The sequence below is a fragment of the Sarcophilus harrisii genome, chromosome 3, assembly GCF_902635505.1.
Source record: "Sarcophilus harrisii chromosome 3, mSarHar1.11, whole genome shotgun sequence".
NCBI classification, from domain to species: domain Eukaryota; kingdom Metazoa; phylum Chordata; class Mammalia; order Dasyuromorphia; family Dasyuridae; genus Sarcophilus; species Sarcophilus harrisii.
This window is the reverse complement of record NC_045428.1, coordinates 393290657-393302938: the sequence shown is the minus strand read 5'-3', so window position 1 is coordinate 393302938 and position 12282 is coordinate 393290657. Positions and strand designations below refer to the sequence as shown.

The following is a 12282-nucleotide window of genomic DNA, read 5'->3' as shown; positions in this document are numbered from 1 at the left end:
AGAAATCTATTTGTGTCGACCCGGAAACGGTGTTCATGGTATTATAATTGTGATTGTAATTTATGCATTGTAGGTAGTTAGTTCCTGTGATTGTTTTTACTCAGTTCATTTGCCATAAATATTTTACATTTTTCCCTTTGTAAGAAGGGAATAAAATGCACAGAGTTTGAAGGTAATGTTCACCTCTAAAATAATGAGAAAATTTTAAAATTAGGTTCTAAAACATGAACAACAATTTGGCACATACAAAGTAAACACATTTATATTAGTATTCAATATTAGCCATCAAAAATAATTTGCTTTACATGAATTACCTAGAGGATTACTAAATGAATGGAAAAGGAAATCAACTTTAACATCTTGACATTTTACTTTCCATTGACATATGGAGAGCTTTAGATTTCAACTCAAGAGCTGGAAATGGCCCAGACTCAAGATTTCCCTCTTCTGGGTTTTAAAAGAAAGATTCATGATAAAAGATAAGACTCATACACCTGTTGCAGCTTCAAAAAACTTTTCCCTAGGAGAGAGGCAGATAACCCTCTGATTTATTTTATGTGCTTTCATAAGGCAGAAGAACTTTGCTCCTTGTTTGCCTCAGTTTCTTCATCTGTCAAATGCACTAAAAAAGAAAATGGCAAACCACTCCCATAGTTTTGCCTATGGTCTCCCATTTCATCCAGGGCCATCTCCAGTCATTTTGATTTATATCTTGCCACTGGGCGTAGGTGGCTCTGAGGCAGGTGACCTTGCTCTCCATCACTTTAATCCAATTCACTTGCATGTCATGGCATCACCTCCCTGATGCCATGGTCCTCTTCAAAAATGAAGGACAAACAATAAAAGAACTTTGCTCAACTAAGCAATATGCAGTATTTAGTATTCCTTTTACTATTCAGTTTAAAAAAGGAAGACTGGAAATAAAGAATCATTTGCTGAAAATTATAAAGGAAGTGTGTAGCTGTTGTTACTTGGTTTTTGTACCCTAACTTCCTTTCTCTTTGCTAAATGTGGTAGCATTTCTGCATAATTACTAAAATACTCAGATAAAGGATTCTGGTTTGCTCCCAAACAGAAAAGTTTCCACAATGTAACTGACACACACTGTATGAGGCAATTCTTACAAAGTAAAACTCTTTCATGTTAATGATCTGAACATTGTTAGTTTTTAAAAGTAACTTATCACCACAGTAGGGATATATTTTAAAAACCAACTTGTTCTTAGGAGTCATGGAACCTCTCAGCTTGAATAATAGTGTTTAGATGTTCTATCCCCTTGATACAATCTAGTCTTTTAAATCATTCTTTTGAGCCACATATGATTACTTATAATTAATGATTTTGACTCATACTAACCTTATTAACACTGTTAAAGAAATCATTTGCTTCATGTAACAAGTTTTTCCTTTCCTCCATGAGTTGAGCAAACTCTTCTTGAAGCTGGTTCAACTTCTGATTTGAAAGCTGGAGGTGTTCTTTCTCCACGTAGTCTTCTGTCAGCAGAATCCTGAGGGCTTCACTTTTCAGTTTGTCAATAGTGGAATTCCACTCCTAAAAAAGACCACTTTAATTTAGTTGGTTCTACACAGCCTGATCTTAATTGGCTCTAAAACTAAAAAACAGTAAAGAAGGTATTAGCAGTATTTGTCAATCAACTACTTTATCTGTTACAATATCCAAGGGCTAATAATATAGTATTTGATGATATATACCGATGCCATATCTATCATCCCCATCTTTCTATTGAAAGGATGGAGATATAAAAATAAGCATCAGATCTCTGGGACCAACATTTATCTTTACAAATGGAATATAGCTACCTCTGTCTTGCTTTCTTTTATATTATTGTAGTATTAAGAAAAATTTAAAAAAAGAAAAGAAAGAAGGAAGAGAAAGGAAAGGGATCTATAAGACTTAACTGGGTGAAGCTACTGAAGAATCAAATAACTTATACTTGCTTTCCTTCTACCACCTCCACCTTCCCACATATTAAAATATACATTTATATCCTTTTTCAATTTGTATCATGGCCAAGTTCCTTTTTTAAATTTAAGGATAAAAGAAAATATATATCCATCTTTCTCTCCAAATTCAGTTTCATTGCCAATATAGAAAAATAAGGAAAATATCACATGGCTTGTTGCTGCATTTCAGGTTTGCCAATACTTGAAACTAAAGATTGAGGTTTGTTATTCACTACACAATTAATAGCTATATTGTGCAGTACTCTTTCCTTTTGGCCTTAAAATCACCTTTCACTACTTTCACCCCTCATGAAATAGAAACATTCTAGAGAAGAAAAGAGGTAGTTTTTTTTTATTTCCCATCACATTTGGAAGCAAAATAATAAATAAATAATAATAATAGGTAAAGAAAAAAGGATAACACTCTTGGAGTATACCAAACACCTCAAAATTCAGTCTATTTAAAGGAAAATCCAAGTTACTCTCAAAAGCAGAGATGTCAGGTCTAGTATAATAAAACTATGATTATCTGTGAGACAATGGATCTGATAGTAGGGCTTTGGGGAAAGGAAGTGGGGATAGCAAGGAGCACTTTTTTCCAGGATAGATTAAGGGATAGCCACAGTTCATTTGTCAAAGGCCTGAAAATTAAGACCCAAATTCAGTTTGATTTTATTGTAACCTCTTTCAAATTTCATATTTTCTCAGTAACCACAGAATTCTATTACAATACCAAGCATAGTCTGCTACTGTCATTTATTCATTCCACAAGTACCCAATATTGTGCTAGCAGCAAAAATACAAATACTCATATACATACATATATAAGCATACATATACTTGTGTATGTAAAATATCTACAAATATTCATAAATGCACAAACATATGTAATAATTTAAAACATTACTGTCCACTACTTATATTTTTTAAAAGCCAAAACCTGATGCTCATTTAATCATGGCTTGAGGGCCATTGGAACAGCAGGAACAGGAATAGAAGCAGCAGCAGAAGCAGAAGAAGTAGAAGCAGAAGAAAATAAAGTTACAATATAATATTTGCAAAGAAAAGAAAGAAACGGAGGAAGTAGAAAAGGAAAGAAAAAATAAGGGAGAAAAGGAGGGAGGGAGTAGAGAATAAGGGAGAGAAGGAGTTTATCCTCTGGTAACTCAGTCTCTGGAATAGTAGTCTCAGAGACAGTAAGTTCAAAACTTAGCTCAGTTCCTAGTTATCATGAGTTCCACCAAGTTCATTTCTTTATGTAGCATGTCAGCTAGATGAATTCTGGTCTCAGCTTCTTCTGGACTAGGTCCAGAAGTCTAACCTTTGCTTCTCAGAACACTGATGCTGGGGTTGCTGCAATCCCCATTCTGGAAACTAAATTCTGTAATTGTGGGGTTCTGGTACCCCCTTCATGACAACCTATAGAGTTTACTTAGTCTTGAGACTTACATCACTGTTCTTGGAGGGGGGTATACATGCTTCAAAGGGGAGAAGGCCCTATGGTGTTTCCTCTTATAGAATGTTTTCTGATTAGATGCCATGAGTACAGAAGTTACTAAATGAAGAGAATTTATTTAAAAGGAAGTAGATGAAGCTGATGTATATTTTGAATATTTCTAGAGTGAATCAAAGAGCCTTCTCTTCAGTGTGTGCTTAGGCATCTGATGTCAATTATAGAATGTCAACACATGTCTCACAGTCTCTCCAAGGTACTTCTCTAATATGTCATCTCAGTTCTCCTGAAAGTAAACTCCCTAGTGACTTCCATGTGGAGAGACTTCAGTAATCAAGCAAGATGACAGAGTTTGCACAATCACTAGATTCTCATTTCACTGAGATGAAGGTAGATCTATTAAGCCTTTAGGAGAGAGAGGGGCAATATTTTCAGGAAATTATTTTTTAAGAGAGCATTACAAGAAATTTTTGACAGTTCCCCACACTTATTTGATGGCATATTTCCCTAGGTATTTTTACATGGGAAGCATTTGAAAATAATAATAATAAAGTCTTCAAGAGACACCTGAATTTAATGCAGTCTTAAAGAGGAAAAAAAATAGTTGTCACTGTGATCAAGGCTACAAAAACCCAATGGAAAAATATCTTGGTCCTTTTTCCCTAAGCTGCTCCCTGCCTGCTAAGTGTTAAATCTCTAAGCGTCTCAGTCACTTAGCAATAAAATATTTCTCATACGTGCTGCCACCAGAAGCAACTCAAAGCCTGCCATTACCTTGACTTTTCAATTCGACAGAGATACGTGAATATCTCTGACCCGTTAAAGACACACGGCACTCAATGTACTTGTACTCAGTGGGTCTCCACAGGTCATGCCATTATTCTCATTCTTTTCTCACAGTAGTGGCCCTTTTTAACTGTGCCTTTCAGTGTTCCATTTACTGGGGAAATTGAGCTTCTCCTGGATCCCTTGATTGAAAGGGTATTTTTAAGAGGATTAGTGCTGATAGACAAGAAAGCAAAAATGATTTTCTTAAGGGGGAAAAGTCCTAGGTTAGCTCTTCAAGGTAAACTTTATCTTGGCAGAAAAAAAATCCAACTTTCTTCCATTCCTCTTTTTTTTCTTTTTTCCTCCCTCTCTCCTTTCCTTCCCTCTTTTCCTTCCATCCTTCTTTCCTTTTTTTCTTCCTTTCTTTTTTCTCCCACCCATCTCTCTTTTTTCCTCTTTCCCTTCTCTTCCTTCCTTTTCCTTCCTTCCTCCCTCCCTTCCTTCTTTCCTTTTTACTCTCTTTGTTTCTTTCTTTCCTTCCTTTCTTTCTTTCTTCCTTCATTTCTTTCTTTCTTTTTTCTTTCTTCTGTGTGCCAGAAACTGTGCTAAGAAATTACAACTATTATCTCATAGTTTTAAAGCAGGAAGTTTTACTGATTGGCTACCAAGTGAAAAATAAAAATTTCCATGTCAAACCTGACTTCAGAATCTGAAAACATGTGTTTTTTTCTTACCACATACGCAAAGAATGGTCATAAATTATAGTAAAATGAATTCTTTATCTAGAGTCAGAGGACTTGTGTTCAAATTACAGCGAGGTCACTTAACACCTATATGACCTTGGGCATTTAGTAGTAGTGGTGGTGGTAGTTACTATTATTAGTAGTAGGAACAGTAACTAGAATTCATATAGTGCTTTAAGTTTAGCAAAGTGTTTCACAAACATTATTTCTTTTTATCCTCAACCCTCAGAGGTGAGTATTAATTCATTCTCTCTCTCTCTCTCTCTCTCTCTCTCTCTCTCTCTCTCTCTCTCTCTCTCTTTTTTTTTTTCCTGAGGCAATTGGGGTTAAGTGACCTTCCCAGGGTCACACATCTAGGCAGCATTAAGTGTCTGAGGTCAAATCTGAACTCAGTTGCTCCTGACTTCAGGGCTGGTGCTTTATCTACTACGCCACCTAGATGCCCCAGGTATTAATTCTTAAAGTGGGGAAAATTAATTGTCATTATGATCAAGGCCACAAAAATCCAATGGAAAAAAATCTTGTTTCTTTTTCCCTAAACTGCTCCCTGCCAGCTAAGTATTAAATCTCTATTATTATGCCCATTTTACAAATAAGGAAACTGAGGCAAACAGAGACTACAAAACTTGTCCAAGGTCACAAAACTAGACTAAGGTTGGATTTGAATTCCTGACCCCAGCACTCTATTCACTTTACTACCTAGCTAGCTCACTTATTCTTTTTAAGATATCACTTTCCTCATCTGTGAAAGGATAGGTTAAGATGACTCCTAAAGTTCGTTTCATTTCTAACTTTATGATCCTATATCCTTAGGATCCTATGATGAGACTGATACTACCAAGAGTTTAGCTTATAAAAATGGTTCTGTCTTCTTGGTAGATTGAACTATGAAGCAGTGGCCTATATAGAGTCATTGATAGTTCATGTAGCACCATTAATCTGAAGTGAGCTTTCATTAGCTATAGCTAATCTCTTCCTCAATCTTTAAGTATTCAGTGCTACCCAAATCCAAACCAAGGAGAATTAACTCACTGGCACAAAATTTACAGAACTCAACATGGAAACATTTTTACTTTTAACTGGCAATTCTAAACAGAAGATGATATATAATTAAATAGAGCATGTTTATATCTGGCTTTTTAAAATGAAAAAAAAAAAGAGACAGAAAGATGATAGAGTGATTGGATAACTAATCTTGGATAGTTCAAAGTAGTCACAAAGTCCAGAAAACTTGGGTTCAAGTCCTAACACATACTATTTATATGTTTCTTGCAAATCACTTAATCTCTAAAGGCTGTAGGCCCTGAATCTATAGGTTTACATTGGTAGGAGTTTTCTCACCAGTATTATCCTTTAACAATGGAATCATGGATATAATCCAAAAAATGATAATAATAATAAACATATGCTTGAGCTTTTAGAGAACAAAAAAAAAAATAGATACCTTGAGAAATGAATAATCTCCCTTTATCTGTAGCACAGATATCTAAAAGTAAGATTTGGACATGCTCCCTGTCAGCATTCCTGCCTCTCTCCTGATCTATAAAGTGACATTCCAGGTAGACAATGAAGTTTCATCCCATTCTGTATTAGTGAATAATATAACACCTATAACCCATTCAAGGTTGCTATGCATTCTAGCAAGGGCATATAGCAAAAGCCAGAGGAATTGTGGTCTTAGGATGTGCCTACTTATCAACTAAAAAATCATAGGATTATGGATTTACAACAGAAAGGGACTCTGAGATTAATTTTACCTCCACAGATGAGGAAAATGAAATCCAGGCATGTGAAAAGACTTTTCCACGGTCCCATAAGTGTAAGGGGCAGAAGTAATCAATAGTCAATAAACATTTATTCAGTCTACTGTGTTCCAATAGTGTTGGAACTCCGCTAAGTTCTGGAGAATACAAATATAAAAAAGAGACTGTTCCTACCCTAAGAAGGTTGCAATCTAATGGGAGAAAACATTACACCAAAGGAAAAGTGAAGGAGAGATAACCAATTGCAATGAGCGGAAGGTAGAAAAGTTAGAGAAATCCCAAAATAGTGCATCCAGGTGAGAAATGGAGGTTGTGGAGTTCATGGCTCTACCTTTCATTCAGAGACACTGAGGGTTGTGATGAAGTATTAGCACAAAGGCTAATTCAGTCTTGCAGAATAATGGAGTTTCCCAGTGATGAGCTTCCTGAGGATTGGTAGAGAGGTCAGAGAAGTTCCAAATAGTGCAACCAGAAAGCTCAAACCTAAGTTCTTTAACTCTGGAGTAAAAGCCCTTTCCATTATATCCATTGGTTTAAAAAAATGGCATTAACTCTGGAGGCAGGAGATATAGTTCCAATCTTCTTATTACCTGTGATGTTGGGAAAGTCACTCAATCATCCTGGACCTCTTGTTTTCTCAATTGTAAAATGGTTAAGAATCCCTATCCTAAAGCAAAGGTCTATGTCTCCTTCAATTCTAAAGCATAATGTAGTATTTCCCCCTGTTAATAAGTAAAAAAAAAAAAAAAGGACAATTAAAGAAGAAAAGGACAAAGATGGGAAAGGAATAGTAAAGGAAAGAGAATGAATGAAGCACCCCTTACTATTTACCCTCATGATTCACTTTGTACAACTTTTGGCCACAGAGTGGAGCCAATAGTATAGATATACATTACTCAGTAATACAGAGGCAACTAGAATTATGACTACCAAAAAATAAACCATTCCCGACTTTGCTCAAAAACAGCAAAATTTCAATCATGGAGACTGGGGGATGAAATGATTTTTCTCTTCCTTCTGTGATTCAATAGTGAGGTTTCAATCTGTTCCTCAGCTGAACAAGTCAAAAGGTATCATTTAGGACCCAAAGTTTCATTATAAGCTTTCACATTTTCAAAAAAGATCCAAAGTGAAAGGTTTTTCAGTGGCTTAGAGTATAACACTTCTTTTCATCCATGGGAACTTTAAATGAATGCTTTAAAAGACATCTTTCAGCAAAATTGCTTTTTTGTTGTTGTTGTTGCTACCATGATCCTTCAACAGCTTTTGTTTTCTTTTCCCTTTTCCCCCTCTTGATCATATTTTCTATTAAGAAAATAAAGAAAAAATCCTGAAGCCCAGGGTTATAGGATTCTACTGGAAGATTTGGGGTTTTGTTTGTTGATTTGTTTTGTTTTGTTTTAGGATTTTTCCAAAGATTTCTCCAAGTTGAAGCTTTTTCCACATTAAAATGGAAAAATGAAACCCTAATTATTTCCATAGGGGTATAAAGTAAATCCTGTGAAAGCACTAAAAGGAATTCAAATAACATTGTCTGAAGAAAGAGGAGACTGTGAGGGTCTACATGATTGCAAGAAAATTGTATTGTGTTAGCCAGATTCCCTGCAGTTCTTCTCTATGATTGAACTATTGGTAGGGAACCAGAAACAGCATTTTGAGTTAAAGGTGTCCTTAATGAATTGGAGAATTGGACTAAAATATTTTTTTCAGTCCATATCTAATTTACCCATAATGTATAGACATAATCTTAATCCCAGTAAACAAAGGACGCAATGATTTTCTCTATTCTTATCAAACAGGAGAAATACCAAAGGATTACTGAGTTAAGTATTCTAACTAAAAAGATTAGGTGATTTTAGGACCAATCATTCAGAAAGATTGTAGAATCTTGAAGCATTTTAAAATGCAGTAGGAAACAATTTTCCTGGGGTAATACAATAATTATGGGAGACAAGAGGAAGACCATATGTCTTAAGGTGATTTAAAATCAACATTCCATAATTAATCATGAAATTTGATTTAAAATTTCAGATTTAATCTGAAATAAGTCATAGATTTAAATCACAGATTTAAAACCAAAAGGAATCTTAGAGGTCATCCTCTTCATTTTATAGCTAGGGAAATTGAGGCCCCAGAAGATTACAAAATTTATTGTAAAGATTGTAAAATTTATAGTAATCCTAAAATTAGACCCAAATCCTCTGACTCCAAATATAAATCATTAAATAATTGGTAGAAGTAGTCTGGAATCAGAAAATTGCCATCAAAATTTTACCTAGAATTTTCAATGGATAAAATTAATTAAAATTAGAAAATTAAGGTTTAAATGACCATTAAAATGATTTTTACATGTAGCTTTACAATTGGGATAGTCATGGAAAGTTTCAGTATTAATACCAATTATAATGAGACAGCATCTAATGAATGACTTGTTGAATTGTAAATTGGCCAACTAACTGGCTTTGTACAAATTTTATTAATATGCTACAGATCAAAGATGTAGTATTAGCCAAGGAGAGAATAAAATGTATTATAAATGATGGACAAAGCCACCCTTTATCCTATTTAAAATGGGCACATAAGACTTTTTTGTGGTAGCAACGAACTGGAAACTGAGTGGATGCCCAACAGTTGGGGAATGGATGAATAAGTTATGGCATATAAATGTTATGGAATATTATTGTTCTAAAAAAAAAAAAAAGGATGATTTCAGAAAGGCCTGGAGAGACTTACATGAATTAATGCTAACTAAAGTGAGTAGAACCAAGAGAATACTGTACACAATAACAAGATTATGTGATGATTAACTGTGATGGACTTGGCTTTTTTCAACAACCAGTTCCAATGGACTTGTAATGGAGAGAGCCATCTGCATCCAGAAAGAGGACTATGGAGACTGCATGTGGATCACAACATAGTTTTTTCACCTTTTTTATTGTTTGCTTGGTACTAATTGTCACTCACTTTCCATTTTCACCTATAATTTCCAATATAAACAGGTACTACTTTCTTAAAAAAAAATAATAGTCTGATCACAAATACAAGAACTATCTTTTATATAAGACTTTTCTTTCTTATGTAGTTTCTTCATATTTCTGTGGTTCTCTCATATTTCTTCAGTGAACTTTATTATTATGATAGCTACTTCTGTTGTTGCTCTCTGTCTCTTCATGACTCCATCTGGGTTTTCTTCACAAAGTATGTGAAGCCTTCCCTTATCTTCCAAATTAGAAGTGGTCTGGCTTGAGAAGAAAGGAAGGAAAAAGGAAAGGAAGAAGAAAGGAGAGGAAAGAAGGAAGAAGTGAAAGAAAGAAAGAAAGAAAGAAGGAAGGGAAGAAAGGGAAGGAAGGAGAGAGTGACACGGAGAAATAGAAATAGATTTATAGAGATTTATCTGTAGATGTGCATATCTGTATATATGTTCTATCCTATGAATGAACATAAAAATATAAATATACATGTGTATATGCATGTATGTGTGTATTATTATTATTACATTTCATGGTGGACTATAAGCTCCTTTAATGCAGGGACAATTTGATTTTAGTCTGTGTGTCCTCAGCATCTGGCACATAGTGTCTAGTAGACACTTAATAAATACCTGGTGATGGAATGATTGATCCTTGTAGATCCCAGAAGGCAGTCAGACTGATAGACAGAAAATAGATAGATAAACATACACATATACATATGCATATTTGTATGTGCAACATATATATTAAAATAAACACAAGGTAACTATGAGGGGAAGCTGAAGAATTAGGAAATGATCTAAAACATAAGCTGGCAATGAGATAAATAATTCTTTTCTAATGAAATATTTTAAAATGTAGAATTATGCATGATGTACAAGCTTGGGACTCTCGTTGCTTTTGAAGTACTGAAGCCAATTAACCCTCAAAAGTCAGAATTCTCAGAGCTCTGTAAAGTTTACCTCCCATTACTCCCCTTCATGGCAGACAGAAATGAATCAAATTGAGCTCTCTAAAGTCTTTTACACATTCAGTTTTTAGAAGTAGCTTAAGTGTGGTCCCCATTGGCAGCAGTTAAATAGTAGTAACAGGGAAGTGCTCAGTAACACCTGTTGTCAATAACCCTCAGTGTGAGGGAAACAAGTGGATTCACATATGATGTAGAGAGTATAGATATATAGCTTTTCCATTCACTGAACAGAACAGCTTCATATATTGTTATTAACAATGGTAATTCCCACAAAAAAGAACAAAACCTAAGTATCACTGATTGTTATCTTTAAGCCTCCTTTAGGAGCAAATGTCATAACACTCCTCCTCTGGAATAAAACAAGGACAAAGAACATCTTCCAGGCTCTCTACAAATTAGGAAGACTAATCTTTATATGACCAATATATGCAAATGACTGCTACAAATCTATCCCATTCCTGCCCAGCCTTGACACTGGGTGCCATTGCAAAAAACAAACAAAAAACCTTAGAACTTTCATAGTTCAGTAAAAGAGGTAAAAAAATAAATAAATAAAAACTATGAAAATCATGAAGAGCTTAAGGCTCCACTGGCAGTCTTCCAGGCAGGACTGGCTTTCTCCCAAAATATCTTCTTCCACATTACCTGAACTTTTTTCTCTTCACTCTGTTACACTGCCTAAAATTCCAGGATATATGCTTGTTGAGCCTATGTTCATCTGATATGATCTTTAAGAACTTAGGGCGCTCGCTCTCTCTCTCTCTCTCTCTCTCTCTGTCTCTCTCTCTTTCTCTTTGTCTCTCGCTTTCTCTTTCTCTTTCTCTCTTTTTCTCTCTCTCTTTTTTCTCTCTCTTTCTTTCTCTCTCTCTCTCTCTCTCTCTTTGTCTCTCTTTCTCTTTGTCTCTCTCTCTTTCTCTATATATATATATATATACATATATATATATATATATATGGCATAGAGTGCAAAGTTCATGAATTAAGCTCTGTAACAGCAAATTCTGTCAACTTACTGATAGTAGGATCTTGGGTAAGCGGGACATCAAAGATCATCTAGTATAATATCATTTTACAGATGGGAAAAGTGAGGTCCAGAAAAGTTATGGCTTATCCCAGAACACACACATAGCAAGAATTAGAGGGGAGATTTGAACTCATGTGTTCTGTATCCTGACCCAGTAGTGGAGCCACATCCAAATAAAAACTATTAGTATTCCTTAGTTTTGATAATTCAGGGATACTTCTCGAAGTCCAATAGCCATTCCTCTAACTCAACCATGTGCAGGTCTATAATTCTGCATCTTTAGGGGTCAGGTTTACTTTAGAAACTAACTCTTATTCAATGTACTTTTTGATATCTTGCATCTAACTTCCTTTTGACATAGCAAAAATCTTTCCACTGTGTTATACTTGTAGTTCAAAGGATACGGAGATGCAGGTAAATTCAATCAAGTTCTCTCTGCAACAAACCAATCATTCTAATTAAAGCTGATAGTAATAGAGCAAGGCACTTAAAAGGTTATCAAGTGAAAATTATAGATTATTTAGGACAATCTCATTTTACAGGTGACAAAAGAAAGCATGTGGAGCAGGAAAAGTTGCCTAAGGTTCTCTCTGCTAGTTAGAAGAGTGATCAATTAATAGATCAA

At 34.9% G+C, this 12282-nt stretch overlaps 1 protein-coding gene across 3 annotated transcripts in view; it reads right to left on the bottom strand.

The window, feature by feature from the left end:
- The window catches only part of CCDC141 (coiled-coil domain containing 141), a 257825-nt gene that overhangs the window by 121924 nt on the left and 123619 nt on the right, over positions 1 to 12282 (bottom strand). For all 3 annotated transcript variants that reach the window (XM_031960388.1, XM_031960387.1, XM_031960389.1), the window contains one exon: positions 1357 to 1551. In XM_031960388.1, coding sequence (XP_031816248.1) covers positions 1357 to 1551 — 195 coding nt within the window. The remainder of the gene's footprint in view (positions 1 to 1356; positions 1552 to 12282) is intronic.